The 23,495-nt window shown below is 43.4% G+C and overlaps 1 protein-coding gene across 4 annotated transcripts in view; it reads right to left on the reverse strand.

Moving 5' to 3' along the window:
* The window catches only part of LOC139566417 (N-chimaerin-like), a 42,099-nt gene that overhangs the window by 4,699 nt on the left and 13,905 nt on the right, over window positions 1-23,495 (reverse strand). For 3 of the 4 annotated variants that reach the window (XM_071387578.1, XM_071387577.1, XM_071387576.1), the window contains 5 exons: window positions 21,554-21,842; window positions 4,950-5,027; window positions 3,884-3,968; window positions 383-556; window positions 99-176 (listed from right to left, as the gene is read on the reverse strand). In XM_071387578.1, coding sequence (XP_071243679.1) covers window positions 99-176; window positions 383-556; window positions 3,884-3,968; window positions 4,950-5,027; window positions 21,554-21,842 — 704 coding nt within the window. Of the gene's footprint in view, window positions 1-98; window positions 177-382; window positions 557-3,883; window positions 3,969-4,949; window positions 5,028-13,004; window positions 14,496-21,553; window positions 21,843-23,495 lie in introns of those variants that run through there. The other variant, XM_071387579.1, reaches the window with a different exon arrangement.

Raw genomic sequence — 23,495 nt, forward strand, 5'->3', positions numbered from 1 at the left:
GCTGTCCATGCCCTAAGTCCAATTGATACCCACTGACTGCCCCACCCAGAAAGCAGGTAACTGAATGCAATACAGTGGCAAAGGAAAAAGGGCCCTGCCTCTGTCAAAAGCCAGCTTCACATCTTCAATCAGATCACTGAAGCCTGAGATTCTGTACAGGCCCTCAGACTGAACACCTACAGTTAGAGAAGGACGGGAGAGAAAGACAATGACAAATTAAACAGCTTTACATTTATCAAACTAACACCAGTGCAAATTCATACCTCTCCATTACTTGTCAGGAAATTCGAGTAACATGAACATTGTTACTGGAGGATGTCTGAAACCATAACAACCGTATAGCAAAAAAAACATCACAAGTGGGTCATTTTCTACTGCTCACCTCTAGACTCAATCTCTTGTATGCACATGTCCACCACCATGGGTCGCTTGGAATTGTGGGCTTTTACCAGGGTCGTAAGGTCACAACTGTATACTTTCTTGACATGCTTGAGGTCAGGCTTACAGTCGTTTGGCACCATTTTGGAACACTGTTTGTGGACATTCAAACCGCAATCTGGGCAGAAAAAGAGATGAGCAATAATGCTGTATCATTTAATTGAACCTTTATTTTGGCAGGGTAAGTCCTGCATGGTAGTATCATTATCACAATTTAAAATGGCAGGCAGCACTAAAAACGATTATTCTGTTACAACGCATAAAAGCATCCTCAATGTTATGTCAATCTGATTGCTTTTCCAATTGGAGATTAATTGTGTATGTTTTATTTAACCTATATTTAGTCAGGGGGTCCCATTGAGACCAGCCTTGTTTGCAAGGGAGCCCTGTATTACAAGAGCAAAAAGCAATTACACATTAGTTAGACAAATACTTCAAATCAATAAAAAATACAATAGTAAGAACCCACTCTATCATGCACATAATTTCTTAAAGTCTGCAGTGGCGATCTCTGATAAATTTGCCCTTAAAGTGGCATTGAAAACTAGAGCAAATCAAATTGTATTAGTCACATGCGCTGAACACAACATGCTTACTTACAAGCCCCTAACCAACAATGCAGTTTTAAAAAATATGGATAAGAATAAGAAATAAAAGTAAGAAGTAATTAAAGAGCAGCAGTAAAATAACAATAGCGAGACTATATACAGGGGGTACCGGTACAGAGTCAATGTGCGAGGGCACCGGTTAGTTGAGGTAATAAATACATGTAGGTAGAGGTACTAAAGTGACTATGCATAGATGATAACAACAAAGAGTACCGTAATTTCCGGACTATAAGCCGCTACTTTTTCCCACGCTTTGAACCTCGCGGCTTATACAATGACGCGGCTAATTTATGGATTTTTACCGCTTTCACAAGATTCATGCCGCCAAAAAACTGAGCACCGTCACATAATGTGACGTAAATCGAGCGCGCTCAAACTTCCCATCATTCTGATTACGGTAGTCATTTTGTCACCCTCATCATGGCAAAGACACAGAGAAATGCATATGATGCAGCTTTCAATTTGAAGGCGATCGATCTGGCTGTTGGAAAAGGAAATAGAGCTGCTGCACGGGAGCTTGGCCTTAATGAGTCGATGATAAGACGTTGGAAACAGCAGCGTGAGAAACTGACTCAGTGCAAAAAGACAACAAAAGCTTTCAGAGGAAAGAAAAGCAGATGGCCCGAACTAGAAAATGAGGCTTGGATGACAAGTGGGGAGAAATCCTTCACTAAAACAGGCCGCATGCGAAGAGCAACTTATGGTCAAGTCTGCCAGTGGGTCCTGACAGCGTGGAGCATTGTCAAAAAATCCACTATCATCAACGGGTTTCGAAAGGCTGGACTGCTGCGTACTGAAGAGGGCAGCATGAGCTCAGCGGGGAATTTGCCTCCGGATGAAAGTGACGAGAGCGACAATGAAAACGATCCAACATCGGATGAAGCAATTCTGAGGCTATTCAACTCCGACACCGAAGGAGATGACTTCAGTGGTTTCAGTGCACAGGAGGAAGATAGTGACCAATGACTTTCTTGGTAGGCTACTGTTTACTGCTATTTTTTTTTTTTTATTGTTACAAGCCGTGTTTCGTTAAAGCCTATATATTTTTGTTACAAGCCGTGTTTCGTTTAAAAGCCTATTTATTTTTGTTACAAGCCGTGTTTCGTTTAAAGGCCTATTTATTTTTGTTACAAGCCGTGTTTCGTTTAAAAAGCCTATTTATTTTTGTTACAAGCCGTGTTTCCTTTAAAGGCTGTGTAAAGTTCATTTGTTTCAATGTACCGGTAGGCACCTGCGGCTTATAGACATGTGCGGCTTATTTATGTACAAAATACATATTTTCTTTAAATTCAGTGGGTGCGGCTTACATTCAGGTGCGCTTAATAGTCCAGAAATTACGGTAGCAGCGGTGTAAAAGAGGTTGAGAGGGGGGGATGGGCAATGCAAATAGTCTGGGTAGCCATTTGATTAGATGTTCAGCAGTCTTATGGCTTGGGGGTAGAAGCTGTTTAGAAGCCTCTTGGACCTAGACTTGGCACTCCAGTACCGCTTGCGTGCGGTAGCAGAGAGAACAGGGTGGCTGGAGTCTGACAATTTTTAGGGCCTTCCTCCGACACTGCCTGGTAGAGGTCCTGGATGGCAGGAAGCTTGGCCCCAGTGATGTACTGGGCCTCGGGTCAGATGCCGAGCAGTTGCCATACCAGGCGGTGATGTAACCGGGTCAGGATGCTTTCGATGGTGCAGCTGTAGAACTTTTTGAGAATCTGGGGACCTATGCCAAATACTTTCAGTCTCCTGATGGGAAAAGCTGTCGTGCACACTTCACAACTGTCTTGGTGTGTTTGGACCATGATAGTTCATTGGGGATGTGGACACCAAGGAACTTGAAACTCTCGACCCACTCCAGTACTCGTCGATGTTCATAGGGGCCTGTTCGGCCCACCTTTTCCTGTAGTCCATGATCAGATCCTTTGTCTCGCTCATATTAACGGAGAGGTTGTTGTCCTGGCACCACACGGCCAGGTCTCTGACCTCCTCCCTATAGGCGGTCTCATCGTTATTGGTAATCAGGCCTACCACTGTTGTCATCAACAAAATTAAATGGTGTTGGAGTCGTGTTTGGCCACGCAGTCGTGGGTGAACAGGGAGTACAGGAGGGGACTAAGCACGCACCCAAGGGGCCCCTGTGTTGAGGATCAGCGTGGCAGACGTGTTGTTGCCTACCCTTACCCTTATGTAAACGTCCGTTTTTTGATTTAATACATTTGCAAACATTTCTAATAACCAGTTTTTGCTTTGCCATTATGGGGTAAACAATTTAATAAATTTTAGAATAAGGCTGTAACGTAACAAAATGAGGAAAAAGTCAAGGGGTCTGAATACTTTCCGAAACCAATGTAGGTTTTCAAATGTTTTCCCTAAAATAAAGGTTAAATTAAAAAAATATAATAACGGCAGTCAAGCATCCAAGCTAACTGGCTAACATTGACTAGCTTGCTAGCTACTTTAAAGACAAAAATGAGAGAACAGCTTACTCTGACTAATTTTACTCACCTTTGCTGAGCTGGTTAGACTATTTTCATGTTATTAAGAGGGTTAGTGATTGTAACTTACTGGCAACATTTCAATTCGTTGTTTTAGCCGATGTTAACTGGCACCTGTCATTTCAACAGGCACAACTTGTCGTTCGTAAATTCATCAATTATTCTGTGCTCCGACACTCTCAAACCAGAGTGCTCTGAACTCTAATAGATTACCAGATTGAATTTACGAACGCCCTGTAGACACTGGTATGGCACAGTAGATGACATCTCCTCGAAACCTGGTTCAAACTAGCTGTGTGTTAAAAGACAAAACACAAAGCAGAGACCACAGTTTGCTTCCCACCCTCCCTTTACCTGCACATTTAACTCCCTGAGCGATGAGGCCCCACATGAAGTTGGCACAATATTCACACCAGTGGGGTCCCCGGAAGGTGTGCACCTGCAGGGGAGAGGAAGAGAGGACGGAAAACATGGTCACTTTTTTACTGGATGGAAGGATAGATGGACATACTAGGCTTTCCCCTGGCTCTCCACAGCCTGCGGACACTGAAGGAGCCAATTGGGAATTATCCCTGTGAGAGAGATAAGCAGCGCTAGAAAGCAGACTGGCAGGCCTTATAATGTGGGTTGGAAAGTGTGTGTGTGTGTGTGTGTGTGTGTGTGTACCATGGTTGACAATGCCAGGGTTATCACATATCTAAAAGGGACTACATCAAACAAATGCCTAGTTCTGCCAGGTAATGGCTAGACCAATCATAAATGCTCAACATTTATCTGGACTCAGACCCCTTGTTTTAGATTGCTATTTTGGGTATGGGAACGTGGAGGATAGGCATCTTGTGCAAATGACAAGACAAACAACAAATGAGAAAACCTAATGACTGGTGTTATAGTGGTCTTGGTATTTTAAAAAATCTCACAAAACAAAATGTATTATTTTCACATGCTCTAGTAAAATTATATCTGGCTGAGATTATTTTAGGAGAAGATGGTTGCTGTGTTTGACTGGTAAGAGGCGTGGTTAGCAAGATGCGGCTGGATTCTGTGAGGGTCCCCAAGCGTCTGGCTGGGCAGAATGGGATTAAGGGCTGTGTTGTGTTCTGTCAGGTTGTGTCTCCCTCTCCCAGTTTATATGAGCTACTAACGACAGGTCCGGTAGCCAGTCAGACTACACTATCAGTTGCTGAGGACTACTACAATCCCTCCTCCTTCATGACAACTCAAAATGCTGCTCACTAGTCAGAAGCCGATCAGAATTTAGATTTAATCAAAGAGGCAATTCTCTCCCCCGTCATTCCAAAAATGTAAAATATGCCAATCAAACAACCTCAAATGTGATATAACCACCATAAAGGCAGTGAAAAAGAAAGAGCAGAAGAGGAAAAGTAAGAAGCGCTGAGCAGGCAGGTTCAGGTCTTACCTTGAAATTGTGGACTTTCTCATACTTGGTCGCGTGGTCGTTGTCCTTCAGGGTGGCTCGACGGACCAGTGAGGTGAGCTGTGAATAGGCAAACAGTTTGAGAGGTTGCCAGAAGGTGGCACGGGGCTTCTGGGTCCCTGACGCCATCCTCACACCCAGGGCTGTGGCCATAATGTCTTTCTGCGCCCCCTCCTTCTTAGCCTCTTGTACCAGAGACTTCTTCCCCCTCCCTGACTATGTACAACTCCCTGGATGGCATGATGGGTGGGTAATAAAAGGGAAATTCCCCCAATTTTCTCAGAACAGCTGATGTGATGCCTATGTGGAGGACTGACAGAGCTGGAGAGCGACCTCAGAGGTCAACTCGGAGCAGCTCAGAGCAAGCCTGTACTCAGCACTGCTGCTTGCATCGTTAAAATCAACGCATCAAGTAAACCAAAACAAGCCAACGAAAGCAGTAGGTAAAATCCACTAAGAATCCAAAGATCTGAAAGGAAAAAAAAGAAAAAAAAAAGTAGTTTGAGTATTCCTTTAAAATTACAGTGCCACAGAATTGTGTCCTTAATCCTGTGCTGATCAGGGTGTCTAAACGAGATTCCTCCTCAAAAGATCCGGCTTGACTGTGTGCATCGATGCAGATGAGGTGGGTGGCTGATTTTATCCTCTCCATGTCGCGCTGATACTGTCACTGGTGCACAGACAAAACCCAGAGTGAATACAGCCATTGGGCGGGGGGGGAGGAAGCGAGAGAGAGAGAGCGAGTGAGTGAGAGCAGGTGGAGCATTGGGTAGTCACTGCTGGATCTAAATGCCACATTGAGAATAAGCCAATCAGAGAAAAGAACAGGCTCGGCTTTATCACCAGTGCTATAGTATATTCCTATTACCCCACAGGCAGAGGGAGAGAGAGCTCAATCCTACAATACAGCTCAATGTCACTGTAGCTCCAGGGTTGAGACTGAGCATTAATCTGAAAGCTACAAAAACACTACATCTACCACATACAGAAGAAAATAATTCCCCAAATTTTAGGATATGGTGCAATTGATTGAACTTTCAGACAACTTAGTCCAACATGGTTGTAACTTCCAGAGAAAAAAATCAATATAGGATCTGCATGTATTCAAAACAGCTATTTACAACAACAAAAAATTACGCATTACTTGTTATATACAGTGCATTCAGAAAGTATTCAGACCCTTCGACTTTTTCCACATTTTGTTACTGTTACGTTCCCCAGTTTCTGTGTTGTAGCTTTTGTATTTGAGTGTGTGTTTCAGGACATTGCTTCCTGAGTTCTCCCCAACCAGCTGATTGGTCGACCCCAGGCTAATTGATGATTGGAGCTGACCCCGCCCCCTCGTCAAGAAGCAGCTGACTCTAATCAGCTAATAGCCACCTGAAGATATAAAAGCCAGTGTTCTGTTTAAGAGAAATCATTAGAGAGAGAGAGAGAGAGAGAGAGAGAGAGAGAGAGAGAGAGAGAGAGAGAGAGAGAGAGAGAGAGAGAGAGAGAGAGAGAGAGAGAGAGAGAGAGAGAGAGAGAGAGAGAGAGAGAGAGAGAGAGAGAGAGAGAGAGAGAGAGAGAGAGAGAGAGAGAGAGAGAGAGAGAGAGAGAGAGAGAGAGAGAGAGAGAGAGAGAGAGAGAGAGAGAGAGAGAGAGAGAGAGAGAGAGAGAGAGAGAGAGAGAGAGAGAGAGAGAGAGAGAGAGAGAGAGAGAGAGAGATCATTGTAGGCTAGAGATTGAATATTTTGGAGAGATGATGAGAAAAGATTAGAGAGAGAAAGATTAGAGAGAAGATTGAATGTTTTGGAGAGATCATTAGAGAGGATAGGCAGGGTGAGATCATTGAAGGCTGAGGAATGCAGAGAGTTTGATTGTAAGAGAGATATTTGCTGAGAGAGGAGGCTGATGGCTTTGGAGTAATTTACTGTGTTCGTTGTTGCTGGGAGTGGTTGGTATATTCTGTGAGTTTGTTGCTCAGTCAGACAGAGCCTCATTGATGTCCTGTGTTTCTGAGTGTTTGTGAAATTGTTAATAATTATTCTGTTTCATTTGTTCCCAGGGGGGAAGGGGAAGGCACTTAGGGAGTGCTTAGGCAAGAGGCCCGCGGGCATACATATACCCGTAGTATATTCATTGTCTAGGCACACTAGGTAAGACCTGGGCGGACCACCACCTATATTTTGGTTAGGGCACCAGGTGGTGCTAAGTTAGGTAGTTAAGTGGGTAGGCAGGTTAGATAGGAGAGGGGGAGCTTTGATATTTACTTTCTTTCCTTTGGTTCCGTCCAGCCCCTTTTCCCCATATTACCGTGTAGGAAATCAATCCTAGTAAACGGTAAATTCTGCCTTTGTCGTCCTTTCTCGCACCTACAGTCCATACCTCTTGCACTTCACAGAGAGTTGAGTTGTAGCAGGGAGTTGCGTTCCCTCTTCTCAGAGAAGATGCGTAACAGTTACGTTACAACCTTATTATAAAATTGATTCAATCGTTTTTTTCCCCCTCATCAATCTACACACAATACCACAGCAAAAACAGGTTAAGACATTTTTGCAAATGCATAAAATAAAATAAAAATTAACATTTACATTAGTATTCAGACACTTTACTTTGTTGAAGCACCTTTGGCAGTGATTACAGCCTTGAGTCTTCTTGGGTGTGATGCTACAAGCTTGGCACACCTGTATTTGTGGAGTTACTCCCAAAGATTTCTCCCTCTCCCACTCACCTTTTATCCTTACTTCTAAATTTGCCCGATTGCATCTTCCCCTCACACTCTCTGCATCTCCCTCTCCCACCACCATCTTCAACCCTCTGTGTGTGTAGCACTCTCTTGGTGGTGAGGTCCAAAAGTATTTGGACAGTGAAATGTTTGTTGTTTTGGCTCTGTACTCCAGCACTTTTGATTTAAAATGATACAATGAAATATAAATTACAGCACTTTTGGTACATAGCCCATTATAGGCAACCAAACGTATTTGGACAAATTCACTTAGAGTAGTCAAAAACTTCATATTTGGTCCCATAATTCCTAGCATGCAATGACTATAACAGGCTTGTGACATTACAAACTTGTTGGATGCATTTGCAGTTTGTTTTGGTTGTTTTTTCGGGTTATTTTGTGTCCAATAGAAATTAAATGGTAAATGATGTACTCTGTCATTTGAGTCACTTTTATTGTAAATAAGAATAGAATATGTTTCTGAACACTTATGCATTAATGTGGATGCTACCATGATTACGGATCATCTGGAATGAATTGTGAAAAATTACGATTGAGAAAGTTCGAGGCATAAATATCATACCCCCAAGAAATGCCATTACCAACAACAGGAGAGGTTTGCATTTTTAGGGGGGAATGATATTTTTGCCTCCAACTTGCTCACTCATCAATATTCAAGATTCATTCAGGATTATCTGTAATCTACATTAACGCAGAAGTGTTCAGAAACATTATTTTCTTATTTACAATAAAAGTGACTTCAAAAAAGACAATACATTATAGACCATTCATTGGGAACAAAACCTGAAACAAGCAAAACAAATCTGCAAATGCATCCAACAAGAGTCACAAGACTGATTGTGTGCTAGGAATATGGGACCAAACACTAAACTTTTGAATACATTCATACACAAGTGAATTTGTCCAAATACTTTTTGTTCCCTAAAATGGGGAAGGTGGGGAGGGGGGGCACATACAAAAAGTGGATGAAAATATGATATGGATGAAAATACCATCAAATTCAAGTTGACAGTCTGGACTTTAACCCCTGTCATTGTATAATAAAAAAAAATCCAAAGAGCTGGCGTACAGAGCCAAAATCACCAAAAAGGTCTGTGTCTAAATAGTCCCGTGTGGCTCAGTTGGTAGAGCATGGCGCTTGCAACGCCAGGGTTGTGGGTTCATTCCCCACGGGGGGACCAGGATGAATATGTATGAACTTTCCAATTTGTAAGTCGCTCTGGATAAGAGCGTCTGCTAAATGACTTAAATGTAATGTAAATGTAAATACATTGACCTCACTCTATAGAAAGCACTGACAGCCCAAGTCTCCCAGGTTACAGATTCTATAAAACAATCATGATTAGACTGTCTTCCCTGTAGGGGAAAGGCAGAAAGGAAATTGAGTGATCTTGATCATGTCCTCTGTATACATAGCCTGTTAAAGCTACCATGGGACAAACAGAAAAAGACTGCCAAGATTGATCGTGTATCAGAAAAGAGGCCACTAGTACACACCATAACAACTCAAGGAGTGAGTTTAGTGTTGTATTATTCTAAATAAAATCACCTTTAATTCGGTCCTCCCAAGTGGCGCAGCATTCTAAGGCTTCATTCCCAGGCTGTGCCACAACAGTCCCATAGGACTGTGCACAATTGGCCCAGCACCGTCCGGTGGGACTTTACTTGGCTCATCGTGCTCTAGCGACTCCTTGGTGCGGATGGCTTCCAAGTTAAGCTGGCGGGTGTCGGGTCATGTAAGCTGGCGGGTCATGTTTCGGAGGACGCATGACTCCACCTTATCAGTCTGTATTGAGGTACTGTTAGCTGGGTTGATTATGTCCAGGTTCTTCAAAAAGAGCCTGCATTGTGATGATTATAGGCATTTAATTACATAGAGAGCGAACAGTGGGAGGAGGGAGAAGAAGGCTGGGGGAGGTCAGCGAGTGAATGACCATTAGATAACTTCAGCGGTGTAAAACAAAACAAAACAAAAAAGTATTGCATACATCCATTTGAGGCTGAATCATGAGATGGGGCATCTATATGCAGACCACGACAGTCCAACAGTAGACACTAGGGCAGTCTCCCCTCCACAGCATGCTGCATTTAAACGCCATGCTCGTGATCCAGTTGAAATTCATCACCAAAGCGGGAACAGAAAAGCTAAACATTTCGTTTTTTGGGATGGATTGCTCAATTCTGAGGACGCCCTGTGTTAGTTTAGTCTCAATATATACTCAGATTATAGCTAAAGGAGTCCAGACCTGTGGTGACAACAAAGCACCTCGCTCCTGTAAGTCACAGCATTTTCGCTTGGTCTGCAAACCCTATCACCCCCACATAAGGGGTAAAGAATAAAATGACCAATACATTACCAGGGGCTCCTCTACCCTGACCACACAGTCTTGACAGTGATACATGAGGTGCTCTCACAGCACATACTGTCATTAGTCATAAGTCACAAAGGAGGACACCTTGCATGATGCTGGTACACACACTTCACACACCACCAAAAACAACCAAATAACATGACCCCCTAAATCCCAAGCCAAATTCTAATCTAATTGATTAAAATGAGGGAACATTGCCGGACAAGGCGGTGATGCAGCCTGACATAATGCTCTCAATGCTGCCTCTCCAGAAGTTTGTTAGGGTCTTGGGGGCCATGCAGATTTTCTTCAGCTACCTGAGGTTTTAGAGGTGCTGTTGCACCTTATTCACCACAATGTTGGTGTGGCGAGACAATTTCAGGTCCTCTATGATGTGCACGCCAATTAACTAGAAGCTTTTGAACCGTTTTGCTTCCAAGGAAGAACCATCGATGAGGATGGGGGCGTGCTCCCTCTTTCGTCTCCTGTATTCCACAATAAGCTCCTTTGTTTTGTTGAGGGAGAGGTTATTTTCCTAGCACCACTCCAACAGGGCTCTAACCTCCTCCCTGTAAGCTGTCTCGTCGTTGTTGGCAATCAGGCCTACCACTGTCAAGTCGTCAGCAAACTTGATGATCGAGTTGCCAAACAGTCAGGGGTGAAAAGGGAGTATAGGAGGGGGCTAAGCACACACCCCTGGGGCGGGGGGAATTTATATTTAATATACATCCCCATTAACCTCTTATGGCTGCAGGGGCAGTATTGAGTAGCTTGAATGAAAGGTGCACAGAGGTGCCCAAAGTAAACGACCTGCTCCTCAGTCATAGTTGCTAATATATGCATATTATTATTAGTATTGGATAGAAAACACTCTGAAGTTTCTAAAACTGTTTGAATTATGTCTGTGAGTATAACAGAACTCATATGGCAGGCAAAAACCTGAGATAAAATCCAAACAGGAAGTGGAAATTATTAGGCTGGTTGATTTTCAACCAAGATCCCATTGAAATCACAGCGAGATATGAATGACTATTCACTTCCTACGGCTTCCACTAGTTGTCAACAGTCTGTAGAACTTTGTCTGATGCCTCTACTGTGAAGGGGCGCCGAATGAGAGAGGAATTAGTCAGGTCTGCCATGAGGTGACCATGCTCTGACCATGCGCGTTCACATGAGGAGGACCTCTGTTCCATCGCTCATCTGAAGTCAATGTAATTCTCCGGTTGAAACGTTATTCAAGATTTATTTTAACAACATTCTAAAGATTGATTCAATACATCGTTTGACATGTTTCTAGTGACTGTTACTGAACTTTTGGACATTGTCATCTTTTAGGGAACGCGCTTCGTGACTTTGGAATTGTTTACCAAACGCGCTAACCAAAGTAGCTAATTTGACATAAATAACGGACATTATCGAACAAATCAAGCATTTATTGTGGACCTGGGATTGCATTCTGATGAAGATCATCAAAGGGAATATTTAACATGTAATTTCTGGTTTCTGTTGACTCCAACATGGCGGCTAATTTGACTATTGTTCGGAGTGCCTTTTCAGATTATTGCATGGTTTGCTTTTTCCGTAAAGTTTTTTTGAAATCTGACACAGCGGTTGCATTAAGGAGAGGTATATCTATAATTCCATGTGTATAACTTGTATTATCATCTACATTTATGATGAGTATTTCTGTTGAAACGATGTGGCTATGCACTATCACTGGATGTTTTTGGAACTAGTGAATGTAACGCGCCAATGTAAACTCAGTTTTTTTTTATATAAATATGAACTTTATCAAACAAATCATACATGTATTGTGTAACATGAAGTCCTATGACTTGATGAAGATCATCAAAGGTTAGTGATTAATTTTATCTCTATTTGTGCTTTTTGTGACTGCTTTAGCTGGAAAAATGGCTGCGCTTATTGTGGTTTGGTGTGACCTAACATAATCGTTTGTGGTGCTTTCGCTGAAAAGCATATTTGAAATCGGACACTTTGGTGGGATTAACAACAAGATTACCTTTAAAATGGTATAAGACACATGTATGTCTGAGGAATTTTAATTATGAGATTTCTGTTTTTTGAATTTGGCGCCCTGCACTTCGACTGGCTGTTGTCATATCGATCCCGTTACCGGGATTGTTAAGCTGCTGCACTCTTCATGGGGTCCAGAACATTTTTATTCAGTTAGGGCACTATGACTACTGCTCAGCTTTTAACACCAAACAGCATAGGTATTATTCTTGTCCAAGTGGGATAGGGCAGTGTGCAGTCCAACGCCGATTGCGTCGTCCTTAGAAATGTTGGGGCGGTATGTAAATTGTAGTCGGACAACGGTGTCGGGTAAGTTGGAGGTGATATGGTCCTTGACTAGCCTTTCAAAGCACTTCATGATGACAGAAGTGAGTGCTACGGGGCGATAGTCATTTAGTGCAGTTGCCTTGGCTTGCTTGGGTACAGGAACAACGGTGGCCCTGTTGAAGTGCAGATGACAGACGGATGGTGAGAGGTTGAAAATGTGCGTAAACACTCCAGCCAGTTGGTCTACGAATGCTCTGAGGACACGGCTTGGTATGCCATCTGGGCCGGCAGCCTTGCGAGGGTTAACATGTTTGAAGATCCTACTCACGTCACCTACAGAGATTGGGAGCCCGCAGTCCTCATAAGCAGTGGAGGCACATGTCAGTGGGTCAGTGTTGTTTTCCTCAAAACAGGCAAAAAAGGTGTTAACGGGTCTGGAAGTGAGACATCAGTGTCCGCAACGTGGCTAGTATTCCCTTTATAAATCAGTGACTGTTTGAAGTCCCTGCCACATGGGTCTCGTGTCAGAGCCGTTGAACTGCAACTTGACTTAGTCCCTGTAACGTCTTTCTGCCTCTGTCAATATTCGTCTAGTCCCTTTACCGTGGATAAATGCGGTGGTTCACACTTTCAGTTGTGTGAATGCTGCCATCTATCCACCGTTTTTAGTTTGCGTATGTTCTAATGTCCTTAAATGTATTTTGTGAAAGTCACGGAGTACAGAAGGGGGCTGAGTACACACACCTCGGAATATGATGTTTCCATTTTGTCCACACCCATGCTTATATACCACCCGCTTTAGAAGTTCAGAGCAAGAAAGTGTGGGCTATATCGAATTAATGACACTCAAATGTAAAATCATTCAAACTATGGATTTATAATCAGCCTAATTGAGGTGTAGATTACATCACACATTCCAGTGTTCAAACTGTAACACGGCTGCATGAGATTTGTAAAAAAATAAAATAATAATACCTGTCTGAGGTCACTTTATTTTAAGAAAGTGAAATGTCAGAATAATAGTAGAGAGAATGCTTTATTTCAGCTTTTATTACTTTCATCACATTCCCAGTGAGTCAGAAGTTTACATACACTCAATTAGTATTTGGTAGCAATGCCTTAAGATTGTTTAACTTGGGTCAAACGTTTTGGGTAGCCTTGCACAAGCTTCCCACAATAAGTTGGGTGAATTTTGGCCCATTCCTCCTGACATAGCTGGTGTAACTGAGTCAGGTTTGTAGGCCTCCTTGCTCGCACACGCTTTTTCAGTTCTGCCCACAAATTGTCTATAGGATTGCGGTCAGGGCTTTGTGATGGCCACCTTGACTTCGTTGTCCTTAAGCCATTTTGCCACAACTTGTGAAGTATGCTTGGGGTCATTGTTCATTTGGAAGACCCATTTGCAACCAAGCTTTAACTTCCTGACTGATGATATATTACTTCAATAGGTCCACATAATTTGCCTTCATGAGGCCATCTATTTTGTGAAGTGCACCAGTCCCTCCTGCAGCAAAGCACCCAAACAACATGATGCTAACACTACCATGCTTCACGGTTAGGATGGTAGTCTTCGGCTTGCAAGCCTCCCCCTTTAACCTCTGCCGTTCCCCTCACAGCTCCGTAGGCAAGCACCATGGTCTTGTAGCGGATGCGAGCTTCAACTGGAAGCCAGTGGAGAGAGCGGAGGAGCGGGGTGACGTGAGAGAACTTGGGAAAGTTGAACACCAGACGGGCTGCGGCGTTCTGGATGAGTTGTAGGGGTTTAATGGCACAGGCAGGGAGCCCAGCCAACAGCGAGTTGCAGTAATCCAGACGGGAGATGACAAGTGCCTGGATTAGGACCTGCGCCGCTTCCTGCGTGAGGCAGGGTCGTACTCTGCGAATGTTGTAGAGCATGAACCTACAGGAACGGGTCACCGCCTTGATGTTAGTTGAGAACGACAGGGTGGTGTCCAGGATCACGCCAAGGTTCTTAGCACTCTGGGAGGAGGACACAATGGAGTTGTCAACCGTGATGGCGAGATCATGGAACGGGCAGTCCTTCCCCGGGAGGAAGAGCAGCTCCGTCTTGCCGAGGTTCAGCTTGAGGTGGTGATCCGTCATCCACACTGATATGTCTGCCAGACATGCAGAGATGCGATTCACCACCTGGTTATCAGAGGGGGGAAAGGAGAAGATTAATTGTGTGTCGTCTGCATAGCAATGATAGGAGAGACCATGTGAGGATATGACAGAGCCAAGTGACTTGGTGTATAGCGAGAATAGGAGAGGGCCTAGAACAGAGCCCTGGGGGACACCAGTGGTGAGAGCACGTGGTGCGGAGACAGATTCTCGCCACGCCACCTGGTAGGAGCGACCTGTCAGGTAGGACGCAATCCAAGTGTGGACCTTGCCGGAGATGCCCAGCTCGGAGAGGGTGGAGAGGAGGATCTGATGGTTCACAGTATCAAAGGCAGCCGATAGGTCTAGAAGGATGAGAGCAGAGGAGAGAGAGTTAGCTTTAGCAGTGCGGAGCGCCTCCGTGACACAGAGAAGAGCAGTCTCAGTTGAATGACTAGTCTTGAAACCTGACTGATTTGGATCAAGAAGGTAATTCTGAGAGAGATAGCAGGAGAGCTGGCCAAGGACGGCACGTTCAAGAGTTTTGGAGAGAAAAGAAAGAAGGGATACTGGTCTGTAGTTATTGACGTCGGAGGGATCGAGTGTAGGTTTTTTCAGAAGGGGTGCAACTCTCGCTCTCTTGAAGACGGAAGGGACGTAGCCAGCGGTCAAGGATGAGTTGATGAGCGAGGTGAGGTAAGGGAGAAGGTCTCCGGAAATGGTCTGGAGAAGAGAGGAGGGGATAGGGTCAAGCGGGCAGGTTGTTGGGCGGCCGGCCGTCACAAGACGCGAGATTTCATCTGGAGAGAGAGGGGAGAAAGAGGTCAAAGCACAGGGTAGGGCAGTGTGAGCAGAACCAGCGGTGTCGTTTGACTTAGCAAACGAGGATCGGATGTCGTCGACCTTCTTTTCAAAATGGTTGACGAAGTCATCCGCAGAGAGGGAGGAGGGGGGAGGAGGGGGAGGAGGATTCAGGAGGGAGGAGAAGGTGGCAAAGAGCTTCCTAGGGTTAGAGGCAGATGCTTGGAATTTAGAGTGGTAGAAATTGGCTTTAGCAGCAGAGACAGAAGAGGAGAATGTAGAGAGGAGGGAGTGAAAGGATGCCAGGTCCGCAGGGAGGCAAGTTTTCCTCCATTTCCGCTCGGCTGCCCGGAGCCCTGTTCTGTGAGCTCGCAATGAGTCGTCGAGCCACGGAGCAGGAGGGGAGGACCGAGCCGGCCTGGAGGATAGGGGACATAGAGAGTCAAAGGATGCAGAAAGGGAGGAGAGGAGGGTTGAGGAGGCAGAATCAGGAGATAGGTTGGAGAAGGTTTGAGCAGAGGGAAGAGATGATAGGATGGAAGAGGAGAGAGTAGCGGGGGAGAGAGAGCAAAGGTTGGGACGGCGCGATACCATCCGAGTAGGGGCAGTGTGGGAAGTGTTGGATGAGAGCGAGAGGGAAAAGGATACAAGGTAGTGGTCGGAGACTTGGAGGGGAGTTGCAATGAGATTAGTGGAAGAACAGCATCTAGTAAAGATGAGGTCAAGCATATTGCCTGCCTTGTGAGTAAGGGGGGAAGGTGAGAGGGTGAGGTCAAAAGAGGAGAGGAGTGGAAAGAAGGAGGCAGAGAGGAATGAGTCAAAGGTAGACGTGGGGAAGTTAAAGTCACCCAGAACTGTGAGAGGTGAGCCATCCTCAGGAAAGGAACTTATCAGGGCGTCAAGCTCATTGATGAACTCTCCAAGGGAACCTGGAGGGCGATAAATGATAAGGATGTTAAGCTTGAAAGGGCTGGTAACTGTGACAGCATGGAATTCAAAGGAGGCGATAGACAGATGGGTCAGGGGAGAAAGAGAAAATGTCCACTTGGGAGAGATGAGGATCCCAGTGCCACCACCCCGCTGACCAGAAGCTCTTGGGGTGTGCGAGAACACGTGGGCAGACGAGGAGAGAGCAGTAGGAGTAGCAGTGTTATCATTGGTAATCCATGTTTCCGTCAGTGCCAAGAAGTCGAGGGACTGGAGGGAAGCATAGGCTGAGATGAACTCTGCCTTGTTGGCCGCAGATCGGCAGTTCCAGAGGCTGCCTGAGACCTGGAACTCCACGTGGGTCGTGCGCGCTGGTACCACCAGGTTAGAGTAGCAGCGGCCACGCGGTGTGAAGCGTTTGTATGGTCTGTGCAGAGAGGAGAGAACAGGGATAGACAGACACATAGTTGACAGGCTACAGAAGAGGCTACGCTAATGCAAAGGAGATTGGAATGACAAGTGGACTACACGTCTCGAATGTTCAGAAAGTTAAGCTTACGTTGCAAAAAATCTTATTGACTAAAATGATATAGTACTGCTGGCTGGTGAAATAGGCTAGCTAGCAGTGGCTGCGTTGTTGACTTTGTTTGAAAGTGTAGCTGGCTAGGTAACCTCGACAATTACTCTAGACTACACAATTATCTTGGATACAAAGACGGCTATGTAGCCAGCTAAGATCAAACAAATCAAACTGTTGTACTGTAATGAAATGAAATGTAATACTACCTGTGGAGCGAAGCGGAATGCAACTACTCGCTCCAACCCGGAAGTGCGTATCGTAGAGGGAGAGGCAATAGAAGTGTTGTTTCTTGTATTATTGTCTTTTGTGTCTTTAGAGGACTGCTTCACCTTAATGTCCCCTTTCCCTTTTCTTCTGTCCTTATTTTGTCCCACTTTGTCCCTTCTTTGTCCCTTCTTCTCTTCTGCCAACTAGACACTCCTTGTTAGCTAGCTAGCTTCTTCCAGGAATGTCCCTAGCAACTGCCTAGCAACAGGTAAACAACTTAGCTAGCTAAGAAAACGGTATAATTTTATGAAAAATTGTTACTTTTTCAAAAGCCTTTCTTCTTTGTTAGCTGCTTGTTTGGTCTCCTATTCAGTTTGCAGTTTTCTTTTGATTTTTTTCGATGTACTTTACTCTAAAAAAACATTTAAATTTCAATATTTGTAGGAGCTCATCTTTTCAGCTGCTGCTGCTTAATTTGGAACTCCGGAAATGTTGATATAGGACTCGTTTTACTGTGGATATAGATACTTTTGTACCTGTTTCCTCCAGCATCTTCACAAGGTCCTTTGCTGTTGTTCTGGGATTGATTTGCACTTTCCGCACCAAAGTACGTTCATCTCTAAGAGACAGAACACGTCTCCTTCCCGAGCGGTATGGCACCTGCGTGGTCCCATGGTGTTTATACTTGCGTACTATTGTTTGTACCGATGAACGTGGTACCTTCAGGCATTTGGAAATTGCTTCCAAGGTCAACAATAATTTCCGAGGTCTTGGCTGATTTCTTTTGATTTTCCCATAATGTCAAGCAAAGAGGCACAGAGTTTGAAGGTAGGGCTTGAAATACATCCACAGGTAAACCTCTATTTGACTCAAATGAGGTCAATTAGCCTATCCGAAGCTAATAAAGCCATTACATAATTTTCTGGAATTTTCTAAGTTGTTTAAAGGCACAGTCAACTTAGTGTATGTAAACCTCTGACCCACTGGAATTGTGGTACAGTGAATTATAAGTGAAATAATCTGTCTAAACAATTGTTGGAAAAATTACTTGTGTCATGCACGAAGTAGATGTCCTAACCGACTTGCAAAAACTATAGTTTGTTAACAATACACTTGTGGAGTGGTTAAAAATGACTCCAACCTAAGTGTATGTAAACCTCCGACTTTACCTGTATATACACACACAGGAAAAATATATAAAAAGCAACATGTAAAATGTTGGTCTCACGATCAGCGGTTTTCTGATGTCAACGTTGCCCCATGGTGGAGGTGGGGTTATGGTATTAGCAACGGACGACGAACACAATTGCATTTTATCGATGGCAACTCGAATGCACAGAAATACCGTGATGAGATCCTGAAGCCCATTGTTGTGCCATTCATCTGCCACCATCACCTCATGTTTCAGTATAATAATGCACAGCCCCATGTTGCAAGAATCTTGACACAATTCCTGAAAGCTGAAAATGTCCCAGTTCTTCCATGGTCTGCATACTCACCAGACGTCACCCATTGAGCATGTTTGGGTTGCTCTGGATCGATGTGTACGACAGCGTGTTCCAGTTCCCAACAATATTCAATGGCTGTGAGAAGTTGCTGAAGAGGAGTGGGATAACATTCCACAGGTCACAATCAACAGCCTGATCAACTCTATGTGAAGGAGATGTCTCATGCAGCACAACACAAGTGGTGGTCACACCAGACACTGACTGGTTTTCTGATCCACGCCCCTACTTTTTTTTTTTTTAAGACATCTTGTCATATCCATAGATTAGGGCCTAATTTATTTGAATTATTTCCTTATATGAACTGTGAAACTGAAATTGTTGCATTTATATTTTTGTTCAGTATAATTGCCCCCTTACACTCAACTGATTGTGCCACCTATAGCTACAATGACTGTAACCAAATCCTTCCTGTAGTTGATGATCAGTCTCTCACATCGCTTTGGAGGAATTTTGGCCAACTCTTGCATCCAGGACTGCTTTAACTCAGCGACATTTGTGGGTTTTCAAGCATGAACTGCTCGTTTCAAGTCCTGCCACAACATCTCAATTGGGATTAGATCTCCACTTTCACTAGGCCATTCCAAAACTTAAAATGTGTTACTGTTTAACCATTTTCATGTAGACTTGATTGTGTGTTTTGGATCATTGTCTTGCTGCATGACCCAGCTGTGCTTCAGCTTCAGTTCACAGACTGATGCCCTGACATTCTACTGCATAATTCTCTGATACAGAGGATCATTCATGAGGTCTCCTATTAAGGCAAGTCGTCCAAGTCCTGACGCAGCAAAGCAACCCCAAACCGTCACACTACCACAACCATGCTTGACTGTTGGTATAAGATTCTTACTGTGGAATGCTGTGTTGGTTTGCGCCAGGGATAAATAGGACCCATTTCACAACTTATGACTCATCTATCCATAGAACATTCTTCCAAGAGTTTTGATGATCATCCAGGTGCTTTTTGGCAAAATGTAGTCAACTTTTTGAATGAGAATTGCATTTATATTTTTGTTCAGTTTGTGTGTACATACAGTGCATTCGGAAAGTATTCAGACCCCTTGACTTTTTCCACATCTTGTTACTTTACAGCCTTATTCTAAAATTGATTAAAAAGTTGTTTTTTCCTCAATCTACACACAATACCCCATAATGACAAAGCAAAAAAAGGTTGAAACATTTCAGCAATTTTTGCATTTTTTTTTTGCTAAAACGGAAATGTTACATTTACATAAGTATTCAGTCCCTTTACTCAGTATCTTGTTTATCATGGTATGAGAGTCCTTTAGGTGCCCTTTGGCAAACTCCAAGTTGCGGTCATGTACCTTTTACTAAGGAGTGGCTTCTGTCTGGGCACTATCATAAAGGACTGACTGGTGGAGTGCTGCAGAGGTGGTTGTCATTCTGAAAGGTTCCATCTCCACAGAAGAATTCTGGAGCACAGTCAGAGTGACCAACTGGTTCTTGGTCACCTGATTAAGGCCCTTCTCCCCCAATTGCTCAGTTTGGCCAGCTCTAGGAAGTGTCTTAACCTCTCTTGGGTACGTGAGACGTTAGCGTCCCACCTCTTCAACAGCCAGTGAAACTGCTGGGCGCCAAATTCAAATACAGAAATACTCATTATAAAAATTCAGAAAACAAAACATATTTTACATAGGTTTAAAGATGAACTTCTTGTGAATCCAACCACGGTGTCAGATTTTTAAAATGCTTTACGGCGAAAGCATACCTTACGATTATTTGGGAACATAGCCCAGCAGACAAATCATTACAAACAGTAACCAGCCAAGTAGAAGAGTTACACAAGACAGAAATAGAGATAAAATTAATCCCTTACCTTTGATGATCTTCATATGGTTGCACTCAGCAGACATTCATTTACTCAATAAATGTTCCTTTTGTTCGATAAAGTCTCTTTATATCCAAAAACCTCAGTTTTGTTCGCGCGTTTTCTTCTGTAATCCGCAGTCAAAACAGGCAGACAAAAAATCCAAATTGTATCCGTAAAGTTCATAGAAACATGTCAAACGATGTTTATATTCAATCCTCTGGTTGTTTTTAGCCTAAATAATCAATAATATTTCAACCGGACAATAACGTCGTCAATATAAAAGGTAAACAAGAAAGGCACTCTCTCGGTCACGCGCATGAAAAAGCTCTGTGACACTTTAGGGTTCACTCATTCAGACTGCTCTTACTTCCTCATTGTTCAGAATACAAGCCTGAAACAATTTCTAATGGTTCCAAACTTCCTCCATTTAAGAATGAAGGAGGCCACTGTGTTCTTGGGGACCTTCAATGTTGTAGAATTTTTTTTGGTACTCTTCCCCAGATCTGTGCCTCGACACAATCCTGTCTCGGTGCTCTACGGACAATTCCTTCGACCTCATGGCTTGGTTTTTGCTCTGACATGCACGGTCAACTGTGGGACCTTATATAGACAGGAGTGAGCCTTTCCAAATAATGTAACCAGTTGAATGTATCTACAGGTGGACTCCAAGTTGTAGAAGCATCAAGGATGATGAATGGAAAGAGGATGCACCTGAACTCAATTTCGAGTCTCATAGCAAAGGGTCTGAATACTTATGTAAAAAGGTATGTTTTTTTATATTTTTAATACATTTGCAAATAAATAAATAAAAACCTGTTTTTACGTTCTCATATTGTGTTATTGTGTGTAGACTGATGAGGGGAAAAAACGATTTAATACATTTTAGAATAAGGCTGTAACGTAACAAAATGTGAAAAAAGTCAAGGGGTCTGAATACTTTCACACCCACACGCCAGCAAATCCAGGTTCCATGATTCACAAAACGACAAAATTCAGTTCAATAGTATGAAGTGTATTAAAAACGGATCTCAGGATGCATCTAAACATTTTCTGGATATCTTATTTTGGTGAGCAACAAGAGCAGTGCTACCAACTTTCTGCACATTAGAAAAGTAGAGCTGGAATTACTTGACATGGAAAACATTCACTTCTGCCTGGTTTTCACATTGCATTCATTTCAGCACCTGCTCCATTTGTTTCCATTTTCAGTACAGTAAAAGGCTGACATTTTCAGGATAGTGAGAGTGTTCCTTACCCCTTTCTCCTCGTCACCCAGCTCTCCCTGTGGCGCAGGCCCATCAGGAACCTCCTGGCACACGGGCAAGTGTTTCTTCAGCGTGGGCTCCTTGTTGAGTGTTGTGTAGCCAATGTGCTCATAGATTGGGTTGATGGTCATCTTAGCGATGTACTCTGCTGCCTTGGTCTCGATGTAGAGCGTGATCAGCCCATCTGTCACAAGGTCGTGGATGGACTCGAAGCGCTTCTCCCCAACAAAGTGTTTCCCATCACGGTAGAGGCGGAAGTTCCTGGTTTGATTTCCAAAGCTGGGTTCAGGATATAGGGGGGAAAGAGGAAAAGGGAAGGGGGGAGTGAAATCAGTGAGAATCAGTTTCTATGGGTAGGAGAGTGTTTTTACATCGTCTCAAGTGGGGAGCATAAGGAAGAGGCCGTACAGATGTGGGGGGGAAACGAAAATCCTAGGATGAAGAGCCGACCTTAAAAGCATAAAAAACCCTTTGCCTGCCTCTCCTTCCTCGTACCCTAGATCAGTGGAAAACCAAATTAAATAATTTTCGCAAAAGCGCTAAAAAAGGTTTTTATATCCAGTAATGACTGCTAGATCAAATAACTTATTCCCTGCACATAGTGGTTATAAATAATGGAGACCTTTATTAGAGCTGATCAATACATTAACTTCTCTAGGGTAGGGGGGCAGCATTCGGAATTTTGGATGAAAAGCATGCCCAAATTAAACTGCCAGCTACTCATCCCCAGAAGATAAGATATGCATAGTATTAGTAGATTTGGAAAGAAAACACTCTGAAGTTTCTAAAACAGTTTGAATCATGTCTGTGAGTATAACAGAACCTATTTAGCAGGCGAAACCCCGAGGACAAACCATTCAGATTTTCTTTTTTTTTTAGGTCACCCTCTTTTCAATGAGTTTTCATTGGGAAACCAGATTTCTAAGGGACCTGCTTGCAGTTCCTACCGCTTCCACTGGATGTCAACAGTCTTTAGAAATTGGTTGAGGTAATTCCTTTGTGTAATGAAGAAGTACGGCCATCTTGAAGGAGAGTCACTCGAAGTGTCCTGTTTGTTAGAGGCGCGAGACCAGAAAGCTAGTTATAGTTGGTTTTAATCCTGTATGGAACCCAGATCATCCCGTCTTAAATTTTATCGATTATTAACGTTAAAAAATACCTAAAGTTGTATTACAAAAGTAGTTTGAAATTTTTTGCCAAAGTTTACAGGGACCCTTTGAAATATTTTGTAGTCACGTTTGAGCAAGTTGGAACCGGTGTTTTTCTGGATCAAACGCGCCAAATAAATGGACATTTTGGATATACAGTGGGGAGAACAAGTATTTGATAACCTGCAAAATCGGCAGTGTTTCCTACTTACAAAGCATGTAGAGGTCTGTCATTTTTATCATAGGTACACTTCAACTGTGAGAGACAGAATCCAGAAAATCAGATTGTATGATTTTTAAGTAATTAATTTGCATTTTATTGCATGCCATAAGTATTTGATCACCTACCAACCAGTAAGAATTCCGGCTCTCACAGACCTGTTAGTTTTTCTTTAAGAAGCCCTCCTGTTCTCCACTCATTACCTGTATTAACTGCACCGGTTTGAACTCGTTACCTGTATAAAAGACACCTGTCCACACACTCAATCAAACAGACTCCAACCTCTCCACAATGGCCAAGACCAGAGAGCTGTGTAAGGACATCAGGGATAAAATTGTAGACCTGCACAAACTAACTAGCTAAGAATCCTTACTCCAATACCAACCAGACGCAAAGTTCATTACCTAACCCTTCCAAATTAAGATCCAAGGATGCCCATTGTTGGACACCATTTTCCAGCCATCCTTACAAAAGGTGATTATATTTATGGAAAGCAATTATAGCAAAGAATCAGCAAAGGTGAGACACTTAAGCAGAGAGAAAAGAAAGCCTTCTGGTTTTCTA

This window comes from Salvelinus alpinus, chromosome 38 (assembly GCF_045679555.1).
Source record: "Salvelinus alpinus chromosome 38, SLU_Salpinus.1, whole genome shotgun sequence".
NCBI lineage: Eukaryota > Metazoa > Chordata > Actinopteri > Salmoniformes > Salmonidae > Salvelinus > Salvelinus alpinus.